The sequence below is a fragment of the Artemia franciscana genome, unplaced genomic scaffold (assembly GCF_032884065.1).
Source record: "Artemia franciscana unplaced genomic scaffold, ASM3288406v1 Scaffold_3782, whole genome shotgun sequence".
NCBI classification, from domain to species: domain Eukaryota; kingdom Metazoa; phylum Arthropoda; class Branchiopoda; order Anostraca; family Artemiidae; genus Artemia; species Artemia franciscana.
Window position 1 is genome coordinate 1 of NW_027064357.1, and position 26,701 is coordinate 26,701.

General features: G+C 34.9%; 1 protein-coding gene across 2 annotated transcripts; it reads right to left on the minus strand.

The window, feature by feature from the left end:
* Positions 1 to 33: 33 nt before the first annotated feature.
* Positions 34 to 26,232, minus strand: LOC136043236 (uncharacterized). Of its 2 annotated transcripts, none has more exons than XM_065728169.1 (2): positions 25,122 to 26,232; positions 34 to 2,141 (listed from the first exon to the last, which is right to left on the minus strand). In XM_065728169.1, the coding sequence occupies exon 2, from the start codon at positions 1,650 to 1,652 to the stop codon at positions 912 to 914; it is 741 nt and encodes a 246-aa protein (XP_065584241.1). In that variant the 5' UTR covers positions 1,653 to 2,141; positions 25,122 to 26,232; the 3' UTR covers positions 34 to 911. The 2 variants fall into 2 exon arrangements, with proteins under 2 accessions (XP_065584241.1, XP_065584242.1); XM_065728170.1 differs by lacking the exon at positions 25,122 to 26,232 and adding an exon at positions 8,091 to 8,147.
* Positions 26,233 to 26,701: the final 469 nt, after the last annotated feature.

Sequence of the window (26,701 nt, forward strand, 5' to 3'; positions counted from 1 at the left end):
AATTAATTCCCCCCCCCCTCCCAGATGGTCAAATTGCAAAAACGTCTATTTCTAATTTAATCTGGTCCAGTCCTGATATGCCTGCCAGATTTCATCGTCCTAACTTACCTGGAAGTGCCTAAAGTAGCAAAACCGGGACAGACAAACCAACAGACCGACAGAATTTGCGATTGCTATAGGCTTATGTCACTTAGTTAATACCAAGTGCCATAAAAAAAAAGACATATAGAATATCTTTATCATTTTCCCGACAAGAGAGTGTGAAGTACTTTAAACACAATTTCCTTCGTCGGAGAAGCCATGTGTTTCTACTCTGTTCCAAGATAGAAACAAACTCCATATTCAACCGTTTGTAAACCTTATGTATCCTCGAATGACAGGATTCTGGCTACCAAAGCAGAATAGGATTTGGATGAGAAACCAGCTTAAAATACATATAAACATAACTTGGTAAAGCTAAATTTTGACATGTAAGTTTAAAACATCTTTTTTAACATAAGAAAAGCAAAAGAAGAAAGTGGCGAAAATTTTATTATAAAATTTGGATATAAGTGTTTCAGTCCTCTGATGATTTTACTGATTTTTACCTACAGCAATCGAGAGAAAAGCGTCTGCGAGTTATTTTCAAAAAATTTAAACTAAACAAGCATCGAAATAATAATTGTTTTAGTAATATTAATTGCACACAGGACGCAGAAAGTAATATGACGGAACACAAAATAAGGATATCATCCGAAATTAAAAAAATTGGCCCCGAATATTTCCAATCCAACTAGTAAATTTGGAATAAAAAAAAACAGATATGCAACTCTCATTTAGAAAAGCATAAGAAAAGACTCCTGGTGCTTTTTTGTAATGGTTGAATTATTTTTGTTATCGCGTTTTTTCACAAGCTTTTCTTATCACAGCGTTTAATCTATGTGCACCACGTATTGAGGTAATATCTGTTTTTCGTTTTCGATAATAATCATTTTCCCCCTTCTAAGAGCATCCTTCTCGACACGAAGTGAGTCATATCCTCTCGCCAGCTTTGTGTAGCCTATAGCATCCTGTGATCTTCCTACTAATATTTTACAAAGTATCAGAGCTTTCACACGTCCAGCATAGCCTAAAGCCGTTTTAGAGAACTCTGAAAAATAATGTCCATGGCCATAAGCTGTTCGCTTAATGTAACAGCGTTGAAAATTATTCTTGAGGATTGACTCAATATTTCTTTCAATTGGAGTACCATGAAATGCAAGTATTGGCTTGGCTTCTTCTGCACGAGCTCCGTATTTTGCAGCAAATTTTTTTGAGGTTTCCAGGAACTGCGATTCTAATACTGGATTTATAACATAAGTTACTTTCACGACATCTCTATTTTTGCAAAAGCGTCTAAACTCTGCTTCGGCAAGGCGAAAGTGGTAGTCCAGTTCATTTGATGTATCAAAGGATCTACTTCGAAGAATTTCATGTTTATGAAATTTAGTTGATATCACACTTCCAGCGGGAACTCCGATTTCTGTAACTTTGTAGTTGATGACATATCTAGGATATGCTTGACGTGGGTCGCAGATGACAAATTCATCAAATAAAACTCCACCAGCACTTTTTGTATCAGCAGGAGCAAACAATGAGTCATAACCTAAGCTTCTAATAGTATAATAATTCATTGTATATTGAAGAGTGGAAACCCTTCATTTCTTTTCCAAGCAGAACGTCGCATAATATAAGTATATTCGATCTTTTTGTATAGATTTGTTGGGCACTCTTGCTAGAATCACTGGCAAAGTAAATACCACAGCCAAACCTTTGCTGTTGGCCATCATTGAAGTGTTGTTGGAAGCCATTCTTAATAATATTCCTACAAGCCTTGGCATTTGTACCGTGAAATTTTTCTCGCGAATTTGAAGGTTCAAACAAACTGGCTTGACATAAGTGAAAAGCTTCAAGTAAATTCCCATTGAAGACCTCTTAAACTGATATAACCTCTGGGTGCCATGTGTTAGTAGGTTGGATGTACTTAATTACTTTATCTTTGACATCTAAGAAAGTGGAGTCTGAAATTTTAAAACTTCCCTTTTTCTTTCTGTACTCGAGCGCTTTCCGTTTTGCCAATTCGCTGTACGTTCGCAACTGATTGATTTTCTGCAGTTGATTTTCTAAAAAGTAAGAGACTAAATAAAAAAAAACATTTAGGATCTATCTCATGTTACCGAACAATAAAATAATGTTTTTTGTATTATCCTTCTACGACACAAAAGAAATCAGTGACTACCTATTCAATCTCTGAAGTGTGTGTGTAATAAGAGGTTTTATTGGCCTGAAGAGTTTTCCGCTCGGCAAAGAATAATGAAAAAAAAATATATATTACTCTCAGAGATTTTTTCATTGTTTTTATAAAGTTTATCTCTTATTTTAATTTTTGTGGGGTGGGGGGGGGGTATTAAAACTTTTTATGTTTGGCTCTACAAAAATCATCCCCTCCCCCACGCGAAAAATCCTCCCCGGTAATTCCCTTCTTGAAAAGTTTACCCCACATGTAAAGTAAAGATCGCATTTTAAATTTAAAAGTATTTAAGAAATTTCAGTCACTTCTAAAGTATTAAAAAGTAGAAAATAAAACGCAGAATAGAGACAAAACCATTTTTTTATATTCCCAGTGCCCATCTCTTTAAAAAAGAATTATAAAATTATCCGCTTTCTTCCTAAAAAATGGCTCTGTCCGTAATCTTACTATAATAATAGTTAATGTTTGGCACTTCATTCTGATATTTAATATTTACCCTATAAAATGGAAGCGAGAAAATGAAATAAGCATATAAGGATCATGACATCGGTCATTTCAAAACATTTTCCCGTCAATCGGCAGTTTGTTAATAATTAGTTATTTCCATCAGTCTCATTTTGTCTAAATATGTCAAGAATATTAATGCATATACCTCCAGGGATGGCATTGCCCCTACAGAACCTAGGAGAAGGGCAATAAAAAACAAAATTGGAAATTATTGAAAAATATATTTTACAACTAGAAAAGAACGTTTTTTTTATGTAGGGTGTGTGATGGATTCTATTAGAAATTAAATTTTAAAAAAACAAGTTTTTTTAACTGAAAGTAAGGAGCGATATTAAAACTTAAAACGAACAGAAATTACTCCGTGTATGAAAGGGGCTGTTCCTCCCTCAACGTCCCGCCCTTTACGCTAAAGTTTTACTCTTTCTCTCAATTCTACTTTATTAAACAGTAAATAACTTTATTAAACATCCTATAGAGAATGTATGCACCTATATAAAGGAATAATAAACATTATTGATTATATTTATTGGTTCTAAGTATTCAAACGATTATTACACTTGACCTTTATTCCTTTATATAGGTGCTGTCCTTAATTCTTTTCAATAATCTTGGTTACGATTTCTTCTTCTTTTTTCAATATTATGAGAAATAAAAACTCATTTCTCAGAATAAAAACATTTTTCAGTAAAGTGAAAATTACACTCTGGTCCTTAGAAGACACAGGGACGTTAGCCCCCCTTGACTGTGAGGTTAATCATAAACTCGGGATCAGATTAACTGATATTAATCATCAGCTTATTGCTGAAAAGAATAAAGGAATCTGGTTTGATAGTTTAACATATACTGCAATTCACTGCTGAAATGTAAGTAATTTTGGATTTATTTAACTTATAAAACAGAAATCGTTTAATATGCGTTCTGTTTTCAGTAATGTACAAACTTTAGTCTGGTCTTTAGAAGGCAGAGCAGCGTTAGCTATACTCCTCGGTGTGGTAGTTTCTGATGGTTTTTAGTCTGATGTTGTTATTTATTGTAATTTCTCATCCTTTTAGGTTTCATTTATCTATGATAGTTTTACGCTTGAAAAATTTTGACTTTGTTTCTGTTCATCTTCGATTTAATGAAGCTCTTTTTTTTCTTATAAACTTAATTTGTCTAAAAAGCTTTTAAAAGTTAATTTCTGTTCATTTTTAAGTGATTTAGTCTTTGTCATTGCATAAAAAGATAAAAATTATAATTTTTCGGTTTTTCTATTTTAGAATACAGATGTTAGCTTAGGCAACTATCTATATGCTGGACAAAAGTTTTCACCAATTTGTAATAATAGTTGTTCAATAACGATTAGAATTGATTTAAGAGGTGAAAACCAGTATAATGTATAATGTATGGGGTTCTATAGAGCCAATGGAATTTAACACAAATCATGTTACAACCATGCGTACAGTAAAACACTAAGCAACTACCCTCCTCCCCATACCCTGAAAGTTCCAACTTAATTCCTTTAACCTTTCCTAGATATTCTAGATACATACTTTTGACAACCTTGAATGCACCTAGTACATAGTAGTGGTTATAGTAGCAATAGCAGGACTAGGAGCACTAGCATTACTAGAAATAGTAATAGTAGCCATAATAGTAGCAGTAATAGTAGCAGTCACAGTTGTATGCAGCCGCAGGTGGAGTTCCAATTAGTTGGATTAGAAGTCACAGTAGCACAAAGTTAAAGACATTATGTTAAGTATTCGCAGTCACACTCGAAATCAATTCCAGTCACAGTCGTTTGTATCTACAGATGCAAGTAGTTAACGCAGTCAACGAAATATGTAGTAACAATCGTAGTTCCAAGTCACCAAAAATAGAGCCAAAGTGGTTGGAGTCACAAGTGGTTAGAGTCATGATTAGTCACAGTCACAATTAGACACAAAGACAGGCAGTAACAGTTGTAAATAGTGTGGTAGCATAAGCAGTCTTGGTAGTAGCACAAATAGTAGCTATAGTAGTAGTAGTGGTAGAAGTAGCAGAAGAAATTTAGAAGCTCCAAAAGGTTCATATTTCATGCTTTCAGCCATTCCTGAGATACTACTAATACGCCCAAATTACAACCTGTATCCATGTAGGGTGTTTTGTTTTATTCAACAAACCCCCAACATTCCTAGAAAGTTTTACCTTAGTTCCCTTAGCCATTCCAGATATATTTTTAGATACGCCCTTATAACATCAATATTTAATTGCACCACCCCCTAATAATGCTAAGAAAATTTCAAGTCCCGCTAATCCATTAGCAGAATATTCGCGTGTTTGTTCAGTTTACTTTCTTGTCCATCCCCTGTTACTTTGCTTTTCGTATATATATATATATATATATATATATATGTATATATATATATATATATATATATATATATATATATATATATATATATATATATATATATATTCCACTGGTCAAAGATTTGTTTGTAGCAAAATATACTGATATTCGCTAATTAATTTTAGTATACTGGTTATTTCAGAGATTAAATTTAAGAGTGATAATGCTAATTAAGAAGAAAAAGTTCGATATATGGATTGTAAGATACCGGCTTATTTATGGAGTAATAGTTTGGGCACAGACCCTCGTTCCAAGATAATGATTAACGACGAATTTCTACATAGGATCGAGGAAAACTGTCAGAAAGATAGCGATAAAGAATTTTTGGGAAAATTAGCTAATCAATATAACTCGGCTATTGGTACAGAAGACGCCGCTTTTAGAAATAAAAATGAGGACAATTGGAAAATTAAACAAACCTATGAGGGTGTCCTGGAAAGAGTTGAATATAATTGTAAGAAAATAATTATAAATTTGAGTCTGCTACGAAAGAATAAGTGGGTTAGAGCATCAAAGAGTAAGGCTGTAGAACCTATTCAACATCTAAAGAATGAATTAGATCCGAATTAAGAACACACTCAGGAGGAAGATATCGCTTCCGCAGCGCTTAGGAGGGCGCTGATACCCTCAAATACGCTTGTCCTGTTTGACATCCTGGCATCTCAAATGAATTGTTGGTCAGAATAGAGTCAGTTAAAAAAAGGTGCCTAAGAATTACCTTCAATGAAGGTAAAGTGCCTTACATTTCTCTTCTTTGGAGAGCAAATCTAGTCACCCTTAAATACAGGAGAGCACAAATTTCCTTGCATTTGCCCACAATGCCCTGCATAACCCTCGTACTACTTCTCTTTTCCCTAGTGATCATTAACCCCCCCCCCGTACTCGCCCCCAGGTTTTTTTCAAGATTAATCCCCCTTCTTGTCCGAATAAGAGTTTCCACTGAAAGATATAGAGGAACGTTCATCCCTCACATAGTTGAAATTTTAAATCAATACCCCTCCCCCTTTATTTTTTTTACCTAGTCTTCGGCACAATCCTTTGATTAGTTGTAAATATTTAATTTTAACAACTAATTTGAGTTGATTTAAGTGTTTGTTTTTGTCATTTTACAGTATTTGACTTAGAATGCAAATTCGGCAATGTTTTTCTTCTAGTCTGTGATTTTGTTTGATCCTCCACACTTTCTGTTTTTGTTTTTGCCATTAATCGCATAAAGTTCATTTTGTTTCTTGTACTTGGACCTTTTTTCTTTTTCATTTGCATTAAAAATTTTTGACCATTTTATGCTTGATTGGTGTTTCTTCTACTTTTGTTCTGCTGTATTAGTTGTTCCTTTGTTTTGCTTATTCTTTTTAGACATATGAAGCGAATTCGGCTCCATTAGAGCTTGTGATAGCCTTTTGAAAATAAATATTATTATTGTCTTAAAAGAGAAATAAACCTACGAAGAGGTACATAGTTATATTAACATAAAGCAGCTGGAAGTTATTGGCAGGAATCTTTTACTAAATAAATAAAACTCTAGAGTGGGAAATGTATACAATGCCTTACCTTGCATAAAAAAATAGAAGAAAAAACTGAGGAGGAAAGACAAGAACAAGGGAAGGCAATGGGAGACCACGGAATCAAACGGGGAAAAAAAATTCCCCTGGACTTGGATTACGATAATATACACATCCTAGATAAAAGTGTGAGCAAAATGAATGACTTTTTAGAGGTTTCGCGAGTTCAGGGTGCAAGAATAGGTTTGAAAACTAATGTTAAGAAGACTACGTCACTAAGGCTAGGAATAAGTCAAGATGAAAAGGTGACGTTGGGTGACGAAGAGATTGATCAGGTGGGCAGCTTCACTTAGCTTGGCAGCATTATTAGTAAAGACAGAGGGAGCAGTGAAGATGTTAAAAGTAGACTAGCCAAGGCTCAGGGTGTTTTTTCATAGTTAAAAAAAAGTTTGGAATAATATGAAGATAAGTTTGCTAACCAGGATTATGCTATTGGAAGGTATAGTGATGACAGTGGTCAAATATGGCTCTGAAGCCTGGGTGATCCAAAAAGTGGATAAGGATTTACTAGATGTTTTCAAGAGAAATTGCCAACGGACTATTCTGGTTACCCGGCTGATAAACCGTCTTTCGAACATTAGATTGTACGAAAAAGGTACAATCCCGCTTCCTAGGGCTATAATGAAAGAAAGGCTGAGATGGCTAGGGCACGTTCTGCGGATGAAGGATGACAGGTTGCCAAAGATTGTCCTTTTCGGACAACATTCTAGTACTAAATCGATAGCAAGTAGTCCTCGTCTGGAGTTGGAGGATGTCATAAAGAAAGATTTGAAGTAAATGGGAACTTCCGTAGAGAGTGTAAAGAGGGAGGCTTTGAATAGATTGGAATAGAGGAGGAGCGTGAGTAGCTGTTTTGGCCTCATGCGGTTTTGTGCTGCAGTGAGTTGTTAGTCGTAGTAGTAGTAGCAATATTAAATAACCCGTTGCTTAATGAAAATTGAACCCCTTAAATTGTAAATTTTCTTCGTATTATTTTTCTCTCTTTTAAGTCTCTTCATTTTTACCTTCATTTTTCCCATTGAACAAGTAGGAATTGAATCCAAACATTCTATTTCTCTTATTGCGCTTATATCTATCGGAATTTACGAAGAAAAGCGCGTACGATAAATTTGTTTTCAGTTTTCTCTGGACACTTAGTGCTTCATCTTGGTCCGTAATTGTCGGCGCTGCATATTGGTTGTATGTGTTGTGAAGTTTGTATTTTGTTTTTAAAGTTCCGAAAAATCGATTTCACGCGTGTTATTTCAATATTAGGCGGTATGGCCATTTATGCATCACATTTTACCGGATTATGAACATTTTGAACTGGAATATCATGTTTTTCATTTTTTAGACAAGGTCGCTTAACTTCTTATTTTGTTTTATTGGGCGGTTCACCTACCCTCTTAATCACAGAGGTTGTATGTTTTTTCCGTTTAGGATTTAATGTTTGATCCTTCTCATGTTCTCGCAGTCGATCATTAGAAGAATTATTCTGATCAATTGATGGCCTAAAAATTACTTTTGATTAAATATCGCTCTCTGGAATTACCTAGTAAGGTTTTGTTAGATCTTTTATTGTTTTTCTAAATTCTTGGCAATCTCCTTCTTCATCTGTTTCTACCATTAACTCCCAATTTTCAAACTTTCATCAAATGTTCTCCAAACTTTCACTTGGTCGACACTTTCACTAAAGTGACGACAAAATTTTCACTTTCACGTCATTAATTGAGAAGTGCCTTAGTTGTCAAACGCCTCCCAATTGATTTCCTTAAGAATAAGTCCATCAAAACGATCCATACAAAAGGGGATAGAACACAACCCTGCTTAACTCCTGATTTAACACAAAACCAGCAGCTAACCTCATTTCCTACCTTAACCGCAGCAGCGTTTTTCTCGTACATAGCACTAATCACTTTAATGTATTTGTCTGGTATACCATACAAGGAAAAGACCTTTGATAAAGCTCTTCCATCAACAGAATCCAACACTTACTCATAATTTATAAAACTCCAGTTGCTCTCCACCACTTTAACTCTTAAAAGAAAACTAGAGCTTCCAATTTTCCGCCAAATTAGATTAATATCAAGAAAATATTACGTTTTCAGAGGGCGGGGGGGGGGTAGCTGCCTTCCGATCACTTTGGCTCTCAAAAATGGCACTAGAACTTCTTATTTCCGATCCAATGAGCCCCTTTCGAAGTTTATACGACTACCCTTTCTATAAAACCTTAAATGCCCCCGGGCAAAATTTACAACCCTTGCCTCCAGGCTCTGGTGGTTTGTATCAACACCCAAGGCGCTGTTATATGATCGATGAGCTGTTTTGAATAAAAAGGTTATCTCAAAATTTGTATTGGGTGCATTTTGGGAGAACACGACGTGTTGGCGGAGGGGGTATCTGATTACTGTTAACTTTGACTCTTAAAATAGGCACTAGAGCTTATAATTTCCGATCCACTGAGCTCCCTCCAAAGTATTATACGATTAACTTTTCTATAAGAACCTTATACACCCTCTGGTCATATTTTACAACCCTACCCTGGGGACTGTAGGGGGTTGTCATTCTCAAAGATATAATTTCAGGACCCTTCAATTATGCTGAACAAAATTACTTTCTCAAAATTTTAGTTGGATGTATTTGGGGGAATGATGGACGTGGGGAGGGGTGTTATGGTTGCTCTGAAATTACTTTTGACTTTTAAAAGGGCAGTTCACAACTTCAAATCAAATAATCCCTATCTGAAGTTAGTACGACCATCCATTCCATAAAAGCCTTGTATCCAACCAGGGAATTACTTACAACCCCAGGGACGGATCCAGGGGGCATTTCGCATTCCATTCTTCTTCTTTTCTTTTTTACTCCTTATAAATGTATACTAGTCAATTTGATCAATTATTTATAGGTGGTTTACCCAATTAGGAACAAAAAGCAAAGCTTTCCTATGAATGTAAAGAGCAAAGTTGAAACTTAAACTGAACAAAAATTATTTTTCTTCAGCCAGTTCAGTATATATCTGCAAAATTGGCATAAAAAATTTTGATTGCTGCAGAAAATTTACTACGATCATGGAACTTTCCCCGATTTCATGAAAATAGAAACGCCTGTTGAAGATAAAACTGGTATCTTCAACCAACACGTTTCATAATCATGGTAATACAGTTATAGCGATTTTTCTATTCACAATGACATATTGAAAATTACCCTTGTAGCTAAAAGTTCAAAATGGATAATAACAAAAATCTGGACACGAACATAGAATGGATAAGAAACGAAAACTGATGGCCGAATGCGCAAGGGGATCGAAGGATATTTCCTGATATATCGGTAAAATATCCGAAAATACCCGGAAATCGGAAGGTAGGTTTTGACTAATAATAAACCCCCCTCATCCCTCAAAAATCATTAATTTTAGTTTTGTGACAAATTAAATAGCAAATGGCCGAACAGGGCTTTTGTGTGAATAAATCTATCTATCTATTTATTTTAACTATATAGATAATTTGGTTGAGATTAGAGGAATGAAAGAATTAAAAGCAATTTAGGCCTGGGACAGATACATGAGGTTTGGAGGGGGCAACCCTCCTCCAAAGACACTTCTGGCACACTTATTCCTTTTTTTTCTTTTCTTTTTTTAGTCTTTTTTTAAAATAAACTTTTATATTTGGTGCCCACCTCGAGTCAAATTGGCGCCCTTGGTTCAGCAGCTTCCTTACCCAAGATTTTGCTCTTGATCTGTTAGAGATTCAGACATGAAACTGCTCGCACCATCCGTTTACGAACCATTTCTCATAAAATTTTAAGATAAACCTCGTTTTCATGAAAAATTTATCATATTATTTAATTTTCTTGCTAGATCTTCATCTTCAGAATGTGTTTTCTTTTTTTCTTTTTATGGTAGATTTGTTTTATTCTCTTTCCTGTGACCCTGTCGATTTAGGGGATGGTGTCTGGGCTTCAATGATGGGGATATGACAAGGCAACTTACAAGATTAATTAATGTTAAGGATCCTTACCCAAGATATTTTTGGCCCCCTTATTTTGTTCTTTCTTATTTTTTAATCTTTTTTTTAAATAAAACTTTTAATTTGGTGCCCACCTCGAGTCACATTGGCGTCCTTGGTCCAGTGTTCCCCTTACCCAAGATTTTGCTCTTAATCTGCGAGATATTCAGACATGAAACTGCTTGCACGATCAATTTACGAATCATTTCGTCATAAAATTACAAGAAAAATCTCGTTTTCAGGAAAAATTATTCATATTATTAAAATTACTTGCTAGATCTTCATCTTCAGATTGTGTTTTCTTTTTTTCTTTTTTTGGTAGAATTTTTTATTCTCTTTCTTAAGAGCCCATCGATTTAGGGTACGGTTTCTGGGAGTCATTGATAGGGGTATGATAAAGATGGGTCACGGGAGGGAGACACATTATAAAAGGGGTTTGGAAAATGATTTGGACATTTGATTTTGCCGAGTGGGATTTGGGAGAGCTAATTCACATGCACTATCTTATTCAGTTGCCTGTCATTAGTAAGATGCAGGGTAGAATACTATCTTGTTAGGACAAAGTTATAGTGGAATGTCGTCTATGTTATCCGAACATAATGTTGAAGTTAGAAACTGCCCAGATTGATAAGGTCATTGCAGGCTGGTTTATTCACAAGCATCAGTTTTCTCAAGCTCTATCGTCCCTGCAAGACAACTTGGAAGACTATTGAATTGTTTTTTTTTATTGCCCTTATCTCCCTCCCTTTCGTCATTGACCACCCCGATATTAACCACATATTTTGTTTATTATTACCCGAAAATTATGGGGGGAAAATAGATAATGACCATATCAGAAGGCACTGTAAGTATGAGTGCCAATAAGAACCTCAGCAATATATCGAGAACGGCAGGGAGATTTAATTTGAAACTTTCTCAGCTACTAGTACTCTTAGTAGAAGTCTACTTTTACTCTTACTATTTAGATAAATAAAAGAGTGTAAGTGTCTCCTGGTTGTCAAAAATTGTTTGGCAGTTATAATAAATTTTATTTTCACAAAAGGCTGTCTCATAATCTCAATCAGACACATTTAGTAAAACGAGGGGTAGTTGGGGGGAGGCTAGGTAACCTGCATGACCTCTGACTCTGAAAAGGAAACTAGAGCTGCCAATACTCAACCAAATGGGTGACCTTAAAGTCTATACAACCATCCCTTCCATATAAACTTTAAATGTTCCCGGGGCAAGCCTTACAGGCTTTACCCCCAGGCTCTGTTGGTTTGTATCAACCCCAAAGGCCTTGTTATATGATCTTTGGGATATTTTGAATAAAATAGCTATCTCGAAATTTCTATTGGATGCATTTTGGGAAAACACGACGTGTGGGGAGGGAGAGGTAGCTGACCTCTGATCAAACGGCACTAGAACTTGTGATTACCAATCAAATTATTACCGCTACTACCACCCATTGTATAAAAACCTTATACGTCTCCAGGGCAACAAACCCTGTCCCTGAGGGCTCTAGGGGTGGAAATTGTGAAGACACAATTTCCGGACCCTTTAACAATGCTGAAAGGAATCAACAATGCTCAAAAATTTTGATTGGATGTGCTGGGGAAATGATGGACGTGGGGAGGGGCGTTACGATTACTCTCAAATCACTTTTGCCCCAAGACTATGAGAGTTTTGTGTAAACCCTGGAAACATTCTTATATGTTCTTTGGACTATTTTGAACAAAATGGTTATTTCAGAATTTCAATGAGAGACGTTTAGTGAAAAGAAAGTTAGTCGGGGGAGGAAAGAGAGTAGCTGCCCACTATCACTTTTGACTCTCACGAGGGAAATAGAACTTCCAATGATTATTCAAATGAGCCTCCCCTAAAGTTTATATAACCACCCCTTGTATCTGAACTTTAAATACCCCCAGGGCATAACTTATAACCCATGCCCCCAGGCTCTTGGGGTTGGTTTCAACCCCAAAAGCCTTGTTATTTAATCTTTGGACTATTTTTATTTAATGACTATCTAAAAATTTCTATAGGATTAATGTAATTGCCCTGAGGGCTAGGGGGGGGGGAATTTCATCCCCAAATACATAATATCTGGATCTTTCTGTTACACAGAACAAAATAGCTATCTCAAAATTTGATTGGACGTGTTTAGGGAAATGAGGGGTGTGGGGGTGGCTGGTTGCCCTCCAATCACTTTCGACTATTAAAAAGGCACTAGACCATTCAATTTTCAGTCAAATGAGCCCCTTTCGGAGTGCCTACAACAATTCCTTTCACGCGAAGTGCCCTGGTCAAAACAAACCAAAAAATAAATAAATAATAACACATTGTGCCAACATCCCCTTGTTTCTTGTAGACAGATAAATTAGTTAGACAATAGCTAAACAGTTAAATGATGACTCATCCTTGTTAAAAATGTATTTGTGCAAACCAGTTTATCTGATATTTGATTAGGGGTAAAAGGGGTATTAGCTCAAACATTGGATATTACGCTTGGGACCCTGTGAGCGTTTTGATTAGCTGGTTCTTGCAGGGGGTAAAAGGGGTATTAGCTCATACATTGGAGGTTACGCTTAACACCCTGTGAGCGTTTTGATTAGCTGGTTCTTGCAGCTCAAACTCCTGATTACTTTTATTTTGTCTTGTGACAAGAAGTTATTTTTCGGTACTTGTTATGAGTTTTATGTGAATATACAACGACGAAAACCACGCTGCCTTTCCATCATAAACACCAAAAAAAAGAAGAATGACAAGTTTTTCAAAGCAGTCTCAGCATCCTTACCTCAGCGAAGTTCAACCAGGACTGATAAAAAAATTATTATGAAACGAGGCAATTCATTGATGAACAGTTTTTCAAAACAGTCCCAGCATCCTTACCTCAGCGAAGTTCATTTTGAAAAACTGTTCATTTTAGTTTTATTGATTTTATCCTCTTATAAGTTGTTTTTTCTTATTTGTATTGCAGAGGACATCCCTTGGACATAGGGCCGAAATATTCATTCTAATTTGTTTCCCACTGTCTAAAAAAATCCCTATTGTTCTTCTTGCTTTTTGGTGTTTCCTGATGGGAAAGAAGACTTTCCAGATTGTTGAGCTCAAAACCCATGGCACTTTGAGCAATTAACGTGGCACTTTCGTACTGAGGAAGAACTAGGCTTATCAGAACCCTACCAGTTGTTGGAAATCAGCAAGGGCAAGACACGTAGAAATCCGTAGCACGTTAGAGTTGATTATGACTGCTTGACCACATTGCTATACTCTATGTGCACTGACAGATTACTCTGGTTTCATTAGAGATCTCCAAATAGCGAATGTGGAGAAACAGACTTCCTCGCCAATACTGGTAGTAGCAAGAGGCTTTCCTTGCCAATCCAGGTGGCAAAGAGGCATCTCCCCCCCAATACTTACCTATTATCGTGTTTTAACACTGAGCGCTGTCTAAAGTTGATAGAAACAAATATACTACCTTATAAACTTAAATTCTTGCATAAGCTCATCACAGCGTTTTGGCAACTAATACAAACAAATTGGCCAACGATTCCTCAACACCACATCCTGTTTAAACATCCTGCTATGGCCACCTAGCAGAACTTCTAAAACAAGCATTTAACAACCCCATCCCGGCCAACTCTGATTACTTGATTCTTGAGAAGGTATGGGGAATGTCACCCCTACTCATGTTAACCAGTTTTGGCCTTCGTTTCTTATTAATGGTGATTTGTGGTAGTTATAAGCTTTGAAGATTATCTTACTTTATTTCCGCTCATTTTTGGTTCTGTGGAGCTCTTTACTTTACTTTGAAAAACTTAATTTTAGGAAAAAGATGTTAAATTAATTCCAATAGAAGTTTATATATCAAGAATAGGCAATTTGCATAGCTTACAGACCTTGCCAGTATGGGGTTATTTTGACCCCAGAGTTATAGTTATTCCATCTTTGGACTACTGAGTAAAATCGGTTATATGAAAATTGTTATCAGATGCATTTAGGCCAAAAAAGGCGATGGAAGGGGGTCAGTTACCTTTTGGCCAATTTTGACTCTTGAAAAGCACACTAAAACTTTCAATTTCTAATTGAATGGCCCCCTTCCAAACTTTGCACAACCACTCCTTCCATATGAAATAATCTTGGGAAAAAGCAATAAACGAGAATACCTTAAAAACATTGTGGCTCTTTACTATAGGCAACACCAGCAGAAAAATAATAAATTTACAAAAAACAGTTATTTTGTCATTGTATTCAATGATAACCATCAGCAGAACACAAAAATAAATAACAGGGGTTTAAATCCCAAACAACAATCTTTTCTTGACCAGAGTAGGTGTAACGCCAAAAAACAAAAAGATAGTCTCATATACAGAGCAACAAATAATTAATTCATGCTGAACTTTATAAACGTAATTGTTTTTTTTAGTAATAAATAAAGAGCATAACTTTTGTACTTGTATTCTCGTATTGGATTTTCCTTTGCTTGCATCCTGATATCTATCATATCGCAATCCAACTACAATAGACTTTGTTTTAACCAACACAACAAAATATGCCATGGAAACAAAAAGGTAAAACTAAAAGAACAGAAAAAAAAACATTGACCATAAATTGGTTATTTTTTAGTTTTGTTTATGTGGCCTTGCTGTCACATATTGTTTCTCACAGAAACTTTTGCAGTGTTCTTTAAGGCTTGAAAAACTTGATTTATACAATTATGGTTTGAGAAGCATAAAATTCAGCATCACAATGTTATGCAGTGTTAAACCACTATTCTGTTGTCAAGCAACCAAAAATTTGGTTACTATCTCCTATTGTAACATATAGGCCAGCACTCCACCCCCCCCCTTTATAAAATTCATACCCCATTGGAAATTCTTAAATTCAGGACTAAATTTCGTATTCATACCCCTTTAGTAAATTTCAAATTAGAAAAAGATTTAAAGTTAATTCTTATTGAATCTGGAATCTAGCAGTTATTCAATACTTTATTTGCTACGTGCCTTTAAACACAAGTCAAACAAAGAGTAGAAATGTTTCTTTTTTCAACCAATCAAAATCAAGTCTATTAATGATTGATGTGAACCTTTGAACTCAAAGAGAAAATAATTCCTTTTTTGTCTCTTGGGAGTGGAAACTGGTTGTTTCAAGATTGGGAATACCAGTCATATTGCGACATCTGCAGGACAGGTCAACTGCACAGGTCGTCCCCCAAGTTCTTGTTTAGAAATCAAGTCTTGGACATCTATTAGCTCGACACAGGCAGTTGGTAATTCAGTCTTATGATAGTCAAGTTCCAGAGTTCATGTGTACCCTTTCATGCTATAAATTATTGGAGTTGTTTTACTCAAAGTTGTATGCTGTAAGTAAATAAAATCTATTGTCTTTAATCATCTTTTGTCTATGTACTACGGCATCAGGTACAGTTCCTCTAGTCTTCAGGAACGGTCCCAAGGGAATATATACTATTTAGGAGACCTCAAATATCACTGAGATGATTCTGTCTCCCAAGTTACTGGGGTTTATCTACAGAGCCTTTTTATTCTGTTAGCAATTTAGCTCCCATATCTTATGTCAACACTAAACTACCAAGACTTAGAAAAGTCCCAAGTACCTCATAGCACAACTCCCCTGTAAGAAAAACTCACAACAACTTCCCTCTTAAATTAAATTAAATTATATTATTGGGGGTTAATTAACCCCCCCCCATAAAATTGGGCGCGGTCGGTAGGATCCGCCAATGTTAAGATGTCTTAAAACATGGGATAATATTCAAACACGAAAGTTCACTTCTAACTAGGAACAACGCTTGGAAAATATTTATGAGGCTAGACCCTAAACCATTTGAAATATTGTTCCAACAAGTTATAAGACTGGAGAAAAATATATATGACCTGAAAGAATCAATTTTTCAATTCTTAAAATCAGACAAGGGACTACAGGCAAGCAAAAGCAACCATAAAGAAAAGAAAGATATACCATCCCCTACCTATCCCAAAATCAAAATAAAGAAAATAGTTGATGGTTTTGGTGCAAAAATGGCCGAAATTGATAAAGCTATAGGATTCAAAAAAGCCATTGAAAACAGAAAAAAGAGATCAATTAATGAAAACCAAAACCCAGATACCAATAAAGAGACCCAAAACATAATTAAACCAATTAAGACACAACTTAGACAAAGAAAATTTTATAATGGACAATATGCATTATTAAACGAATTGCCCACAGTGTGGAATTTCTTCAAAGAACTATGGAATAAACCAAAACCAGCTAACACAGCTGAGAAGCAACCCGTACAAGAAGAAATAAATTTCTCTGAAATAAGGCCAACAGAAGTTAAAACAAAAGATGTAACAGACATTCCCCTAAACACACAAGTAACCGCTCCTACTGAAACCCAAACAACCAAAATTGAATCTGGCCTTGCTGCACGAACAAATAAAATACCACAATTAATAAAGGGGATAGAAAATATACAAATATCATCAAATTCTACCAACGGTACTACAAAACCAAAATATATATTCAAATGTCAATACTTCTGTAGAATCATAAACGTTACAACGGAAGCAACCAAAATCAATACGATCTCCCGTATTCCACATCTTGCCACCGAAACCGAAATAACCACTGTAAACAAATTAATGGAAACCTCAAAAAGTACCTCAAGGAAATATGAAACGACTACCTTCTGGAAATACAATACTCAAAACGAGGAAACTACATCCAAAACTGAATTTGCACCAACAACAATCGAAAAAGAATATACCCCAACGATCGAAGAAGAAGAAACATTCCCCACGTCAAACCCCACGACTACTGAACCACAACCGATAGAGTTAGATACCTCAATGTCAGAAATTACTACAGAAACTATCCCTAGTGTACTAATGCCAAATAGCAACGATGAAATTTTAATATCAGTAAGGCAACCATACCGATTCACTAACTGGATATGGACTTCTACGATGAAGGGAAGAATACAAGTTAGATGGCAAATCCCTTTTGTCGACACCGACTATGGTAGAACACAATGTATGGATGGAGACAAAAATGCCAAGATGAAAATCACTGGAGAGAATGTTTGACAATAGATGGTAAAAAAAAACTTGCGCACGACTGGCCATGGCCGACGAACCAGCAAAGAATGAATTAGAACCCCTCCCAGAATTAACCATGGAAAATGCTCATAAAATATCAACTCATCATGCATTCCTCATATTATATAGACAAAGGCTGGAACCGTTATTTGAACTATTCAATACAGAAATACAAAAACTTAAACAAAGCACAACACGTATATTTGAAGTATTTTTCCGAAGGAGTAAATATAAAAGATCGACAAGTTTAATCCCAATAGTAGGAGAACTTGCTTGTCGTATATTCAGTTTGTCCACCGAAGAAGATTTAAATATATTAAGAGATAATGTTAAAAGGCTCAACACAGCCATGAATACAACACTACATGTACAAAAAATACAAGCAAGTATCGCCAACTATCAAAAAGACAAAATTGAGGCCATATCCAAAAAAATCTCAAGAATTGTCAACACAATGAACTATTTAAAAAATGAAGTAGATCATTGTTATAATGTCTTTGTTGAACTTAGCTACTGATGTCAGTAAATTTAAATTCGCATTATTTGAATTAACAGGAGAATCCCTTTCTTACGACTTAGTAGATCCCTCGGACCTAAAGAACATTCTAAACGAGATAAAAACTCACTTAACATTTGGTCTCCACCTACCAGTAGAACCAGAAGTAGCTAACTTATTCTTATATTATACCAAACTTAAGGTGCATATCACCGAAATTAATGAACAACTCTTTGCAGTAGTCACAATTCCATTAATTAATCAACAATCTATATATGACCTGTACAAAATATCTACTTTCCCCATTAACATAAAAGAGACAAACTCCTTCATGAGCATCATCCCGGAAGCGGAATATATGTTAATAGATCAAGACAGGAGAAAATACGCACTAGCAAATACCAAAGAATTAAAGGAATGCGTGTCATTTAAAAATTTGCTCTGCCAACTAAAATTACCTATATATAACGTGAAAATAGGATTATCCATGCTAGATCTGTTCCTAAAGGAATCACAGCAACAAAATATTCCCGACTCTTGTGAAGCCCTAATAGGAAGTATCAAATGAGAACCTTTCATTAATTTACGGAACGATTTATGGTTATTTACAGAACCTAAGAAGACGATAGGAACCCTATCCTGCTAAAACAATACAGAAAAAATTGATCCCAGTTATCGAACCGAAATATTCACAACTATATCACGAACCGAAATATTCACCTCTAATCCCAACCAGCACTAACGTCATGAGCCCAAAAATAATAAACTTTCAAGGAATAAACTTGTCGTTCACAATTCCGAATATAAACAATAAGGAATCTAAGACATCCATATGGCCAAAAATAGAAAAGATTAAAGGTACAATGCAATTAACAAAAATAAAAGAAGCATTAGATTTGCAAATACCCTTAATCACTGACGAAGACCAAAGGTTGAAATACGTGGAGAGTCAATACGGATTATTCTCACCAAATTCATGGTATAATATCATAATCACTATATTCATGGTATTTCTTATTTCACTAACAAAAAGAGCTCTACTAACAATTAACTATGGAAAACTCTTGAAGCGAAAAAAGATAAATAATGATATAATTGAGGCACAAGAGATGCATCAATTAGACCCTACTGCTCCTGATGATATTTAAGCCATTTTAACAGGGAGGAAGTAAGGATACAGGAAAGTTGAGAGGTCTTTTCCCGTACGTTAACATCCTTTCCCTACTGTAGAAGATATTGTTGGTGTATAACAGCTAAGAGGCTATCATGCAATATACTGTATTTTTTTTTTAGCATATACATCAAAATGCTCTTGGCAAAGAATATTATGTAAATATAGACCTCCAACAAGCAAGAAAAAGTCGTTCCTTTCTTTTCTTATGTGCAAGAGATTTAAGAGGTCGTCTCTTGTGATTTAACTACTCTATTTCCAAACTAAAAATATTCCAAGGTATGGTGTTTGAAAGGCTATGATGCAAAATTGAATTACTTTTCGACAAATGGTGCATTGGAAGTTCAGAAAACTGGATAAAATTATGATCCAGAGTAAAATAAGGCCTCTATGTAATCCTATATTTAACCACCCCCATTTGTTCGGTGTTTTCATATTTACATGTGACCATAATGATATAATATTAGTGTAGTAAACATAAGAATATTCTTAATTACTATATAACCTCATATACCTCACGTTACTTCGAATGTACCTAAAAAAAAATATTATACATTCAATTTCCCTTTGAATTTTTAAATAATTTACTGTTATGCAATTTTATGTTATTATTATGCAATTTTATGTTATAATAATGCTTCATAGTATCGTATCGTTAGTATCATTTTATGTGTTGACAACATGATTCTGCTTGAAAATTTTTTATTACAGAATTTGGCATACTCTTGACATTGGCCGACGATACGTCATGGTCAAAAACTGGAAAACACCTATCATGATTTACCAACCGCCGAAGAATGCCCGAAAAACACGTCTGATTCAACCAGACAGCTATGACCCAAGTGAAACCTCAAATAGCACCATCTATCCTACTACAATCATTTTCATCTTTTTGACTGAGCACCGTAGACTAGAGAAGACGTAACATCCAGCCAGTGGGTACAACCACAACATACCCACGAAGACACAATAGATGATGACCTAATTCAATATGTAAACCCAATATCAGCAACGTCACAGACCTAGATGAAGATTTAGAACACAACATCCTAAATCCTAATTTTATAAACTTAGGAATCAACTACAAAGTAAGGTCTTAAATACTACCTCAGTCGATTGAATTAAAGACATTGAAAATAACGCTTAAAATGCAGAAGAGAGCGGGAACGGGACGGAAGAACCGTAGCACCGGCTGTACTTTTGTACTTAAACTGCTGGGGATAGGTGTTCCGGGTCCCACGCTTCCCATTTTTGTAAATTTAAAAACAAGACAGACTTTACAATTGCTAAATTTTTAAGCAACAAAAACACTTAAAGGTGATAGATTAGAAAATGACATTATATTAGTTCAATCAGTAAATAGGGCAAGGACACGAAAATTGTGATTGGTGTGAAAATAATATACCAAAATAATAAGTGATGAACAACTAAAGTGCCAAATAGTGAATTAATAGTTTAAATTAAATAAAAGTACCAGTGATGATTTCTTATATAACGTTGTATATTCTTACACTTTATTGTTAGAATACCTGGGATCAATTGAAAATTAAATATAATAGATAAAATTGTTTATAATTCAAATTAAAACAAACAATTGGAACCAGGCATTCATGTGTAAACACAGTTAATGTCAAGTGCTGTCGTTATGTAATTTTTTTTTAAAGTGTTAGGTGCAGGATATATACAAGGTGTAGGAAAATATTTCTATAAATTTTGAATAATCATTATAAGGTTATAGAATTAGAATAAAAATTTTTAATAGACAATTCGAATTAAAAATGCAATGTTTAAAGATAGGGATTAATCTAATTGAAGAGGGCATCAATTTACAACGGGAAAGGGGATATGTAACATATAGGCCAGCACCCCCCCCCCTTTATAAAATTCATACCCCCTTGGAAACTCTTAAATTCAGGACTAAATTTCTCAGTCATACCCCTTTAGTAAATTTCAAATTAGAAAAAAATTTAAAGTTAATTCTTATTGAATCTGGAATCTAGCAGTTATTCATTACTTTATGGGCTACGTACCTTTAAAAACAAGTTATACAAAAAGTAGAAATGTTTCTTTTTTCAACCAATCAAAATCAAGTCTATTAATGATTCATATGAACCTTTGAACTCAAAGAGAAAATAATTCCTTTTTTGTCTCTTGGGAGTGGAAACTGGTTGTTTCATGATTGGGAATACCAGTCGTATTGCAACATCTGCAGGAGAGGTCAACTGTACAGGTTGTCCCCCAAGTTCTTGTTTAGAAATCAAGTCTTGGACATATATTAGCTCGACACAGGCAGTTGGTAATTCAGTCTTATGATAGTCAAGTTCCAGTGTTCATGTGTACCCTTTCATGCTATAAATTATTGGAGTTGTTTTACTCAAAGTTGTATGCTGCAAGTAAATAAAACCTATTGTCTTCAATCATCTTTTGTCTATGTACTACGGCATCAGGTACAGTTCCTCTAGTCTTCAGGTACGATCCCAAGGGAATCTATACTATTTAGGAGACCTCGAATATCACTGAGATGATTCTGTCTCCCAAGTTACCGGGGATTATCTACGGAGCCTTTTTATCCTGTTAGCAATTTAGCTCCCATATCTCATATCAACATTAAACTACCAAGGCTTAGAAAAGTCCCAAGTACCTCATAGCACAACTCCCCTGTAAGAAAAACTCACAACAACTTCCCTCTTAAATTATATTTCACCAATTCCCCCCCTCCCCCCGTAGCACTATAACTGACTATAAAATCCTTTAAAGCTCTTTTTTTAAGAAGAAATAATTTCCATTCAGACTTGTCAAATCCTGGAGTAAATATTTTCTTTTGCACCACTCTCAACATTTGACTTTTACCTAAAAACAAAAAGACTAACCCACACAAATAAGCCAACTTGATGCTTGCCAAGGTTCTATTCTGGCATTACATTAGAGAGGTTACAAAGCGATTAGATCAAAAGCAAATATAAAAATCAAAGAAATAAGGTGCATTTGATAATGGTGAAATGTGACTTTTTATTGTTATTGAAGTAGGTCCTATTCATCACTTTTCTCAAATTAAACAGCTTTATGATTGAGCAATGCTTGACTTTACTAGTAAAATTAAATAAAAAAACTAATTTTTTTAGCTGAAAGTAAGGAGCGACATTAAAACTTAAAACGAACAGAAATTACTCCGTATATAAAATGTGTTGTCCCCTCCGCAATCCCTCACTAATTACGCTAAAGCTTTTAATTGTTTTAAAAAGTAGAATTGTGGCAAAGAGTCAAACTTTAGCGTAAAGAGCGAGGGATTGTGGAGGGGACAACCCATTTTATATACGGAGTAATTTCTGTTCGTTTTAAGTTTTAATGTCGCTCCTTACTTTCAGCTAAAAAAATTAGTTTTTTTTATTTAATTTCTGAACGTTTTTGAATTAATGCATGTTTGGTTTTGGCTCTCCGCACACAAATTATTAAAATGAAATTCGTATATTAATTTTTTTTTGGCTAAATGGCTTTCTCTTAGTTTTGATCAGATGATTTTGAGAAATAAAGGGTGGAGAAGGAGGCCTAGTTGCCCTCCAATTTTTCGGTTGCTTAAAAAGGCAACTAGAACTTTTAAATAACGAACGTTTTTATTAGTAAAAAATATACGTAACTTATAAATTAGCAACTTACGTAACAAACTTTCATAATCTTATGTTTTTATTATCTATACAAGGGGGTTTGTATCTTCGTTAATACCTCGCTCTTTACACTAAATCTTAAGTTTTGTCCCGATTCTTTAAGAATGACCCCTGAATCAGGAAGGCCGTAGAATAAATAGTTTAAATTACTAAAAATACTTTAGCATAAAGAGCGAGGTATTTATCTCCTCCTAAATACCTCGCTCTTTATGCTAAAGTATTTTTGGAGCCCCTCATATGTGTAATAATCTCTGTTCGTTTTAAGTTTCAATGCTACTCCTTCCTATCATTTGAAAAAACGTTTTCATGTTTATTTTTCATTGTTTTCTTATAGTAATGCTAAAAAATCATGTGCCCTTTTCCTTGAATTTTTCTTCCCCCATGACAGATTCCTCCAAGGAAATATCCTCCAACATAGCCCCCTCCCCTCAGCCCCACCCCCTAAACAAAATAAAATCCCCCTGAAAACGTCTGTACACTTCCCAATAACCATTACTATATGTAAACACTGGTCAAAGTTTGTAACTTGCAGCCCTCCCCCAGGGATTGTGGGGGAGTAAATCATTCCCAAATACATAGTCATTATGGTTATCGTTTATGTTGAACAAAATGGCTATCTCAAAATTTTGATCCGTTGACTTTGGGAAAAAAATGAGCGTGGGAGGGGGCCTAGATGCCCTCCAATTTTTTGGTCACTTAAAAAGGGCACTAGAACTTTTCATTTACCGTTAGAATGAGCCCTCTTGCGACATTCTAGGCCCACTTGGTCGATCCGATGACCCCTGGTAAAAAAAAAATAAAATAAAAAAAAATAAAAAAAAATAAACACGCACCCGTGATTTGTCTTCTGGCAAAAAATACAAAATTCCACATTTTGTAGATAGGAGCTTGAAAATATTACGAGAGGGTTCTCTGATACGCCAAATGCGATGGTGTGATTTTCGTTAAGATTCTGTGACTTTTAGGGGGTGCTGCCCCCTATTTTCTTAAATAGGGCAAATTTTCTCAGGCTCGTAACTTTTGATGGGTAAAACTAAACTTAATGAAACTTATATATTTAAAATCAGCATTAAAATGCAATTCTTTTGGTGTATTCTTTTGGTGTTGCTCCTTACTACAGTTCGTTACCAGGAACTGTTTGATTTGATGACAAGTTTTAATTCTAGAACTAAATTGAACACAGTGAAAATTCTACTGATACTTTGAGACATTATTTTGTCAATTGCTTATTTAAAAAAGCTGTTTAATTGTCTAAAGTTATGAAGCAAAGAAATGTATGATTCTAGTCAATAAAAGAGACTATATTTGGCAGGAGTAGATCCAGGAGGCCTGGCACTTCCCCCTAAGATTTTTTGGTGCCCTCATCATATCTTCTTTTACTCTTTTTTTTAACTAAACTTCTCATTTGGTCAATTATTGTTGTCCTTGTCATATTGCCCTCCTCCTTCTCTCAAAATTTTGGTCTAGATCTGGATTTGGTAGTAAGCATTTAATGGGTGTGTAAATCTGAGGTCATTTTGATGTAAGATATGTCTTTTAAATTAGCTAGGCCTAAAATATCCATAAAAATTACATTTGAATATTATCAAAGAAACCCTTTTTCTTACATTTTAAATTAGCTTTTGATCTAATAACAATGGAGCCCATGTAACCTAATGCCTGAATATAGTCTTGGCATACTTAAAGTGTGCTTACTTAAGTAGCTTGGCCTTTGTTTTTAAATAGCAGTCTTATGTCAGCATTGAGCAAAGATTAGCAAGAGCAAATGTTTGCTTGATCAGATTTAGAAAAATCCTCTTAATCATATTTACATATTTGCTTCAAGCAATGCTGTTTGAAGGGGGAGTTGGGCACTATCAAAAAGTATTTCCCCTTTTCTTTTGTTTGGCATGTTATATCATTGGAAAATTCTTAAAGAACAAAACCATAACCCTCTGTTCAAATGGTAATGGTACATTCTACTAAGGGGTGGTATTTAGCCTAAACTATACCACTAAGAAGAGACAACAAATAATCCTTACCATTGACAATCTGTGTCATAACCCAATCATTTCCTGGCGATTCTAGAAACACCTCTTTTTTGGGTTTTCTTGCATTCTTTTTTCTTGTGCAACAATAGTAAATTGAGCCAAGACAAGCCAATGCAATTAGTAATTTTTATTTGTGATATTTGAAAGCAGAAGAAAGTTTTTCCACTAGAGTAGAACCTCTATTCATGTCTATAGGCTCTAGTCTTTGATGTTTAAACAGCAAATAGCTCTGTTTGATGGGTTCCAAAACAGAGAATAATTTCTGAATTAGGGAAGAGCCACAATTCATGCACACATCTGTAACTGCTTCATATATGAACAATGCTTTCTGTTTGCATTGATCAAAAACAGAGAATCTCTTCTGCATTAAATAAGAGTCATCACTCATGTTCATGTGGGTATATGTTTGATATATGGGCACCAATTTCAGTTTGCATAGTTCAAAAATAGAAGAAAACCGCTGTGTTATACAAGAGCCATAATTCAAGTCCACAACTGTCAATGTTTGATATATGAACATCAGTTTTTGCTTACATTGCTCAAAAACAAAAGAAAGCATCTGTATTAGAGAACAGCCATAATGTACACATGTTCCTTTCATTGGTTGATACATGGACAAGAATATATGTTTGGTGTCTTCAAAAACATACGATTGTTTTTGCAATAGGTCGATTATCCATGTCTTTGGCAGTCGTTTTTTTTTTTGGTTTTGTTTTTAAATATTATACTTGGAACACACTTGAGCCACGTTTTATGTGAAAATAGTTTCAGTTCGGGCTACTGTTTCCAGTCTTGTTTCACATAATTCCGTTTTATTTGAGCCTTCGTTTTATTTCGTTTTGGTGCTGCCTTTGACAAATAAAACGCTGGAAAAGAACTAGGCCAATTACTAGTAAAAGTTTAAAACGAACAACTTAAAACGAACAGAAATTACTCCGTGTATGACAGGAGCTGTTCCCTTCTCAACGTCCTGCTTCTTTCCATAAGCCATAGGTAGCATTAGGACCAGAAAATGACTTCAGAGAATGACATATTAACCTTGGTGGTTGAAAATTTACTCCACTAGTTTGGCCACTTACGTCAGTCCGCCACAATTATTCTAAAAACAATTATAGTCAAGAGATGAATGTTACAACTTACATTAGTTTTATACATTATAAACATTTTAACTATACAATATATTAGAAACACTAATAAATTATGTCAATTTTAACGACAAGTGTAACACTAATACAGTACATCATTTTAACTTATAATTCTAATAAAACATCCCAGTACAGACATTTTACGAACACATGGTGAAACTAAGGATTGGCCATCTACTGTGTGAAAACTAAAGGTACCAAATAGTTTTACAACTTTTCTTTTTAATATTTCACATTGGGCATCGTATTTTACAGGACTTTATAACATGGTGGGCATCTTCATATACATTACAGGCACTACAGTTATGGAGATCAACCAAATTCTATGGTTGATGGTATTCAAAGGAATTGCATTAGATTTTACTTGGCCAGATCTAATTCAAAATATTGTTGTTGCAATTTTCCTTTCACTGTGAATCAGGTTCA

What these genes read in the sequence shown, in the direction of transcription:
- LOC136043236 (XM_065728169.1), bottom strand. Translation starts at nt 1,652, where the DNA reads ATGAATTATTATACTATTAGAAGCTTAGGTTATGACTCATTGTTTGCT.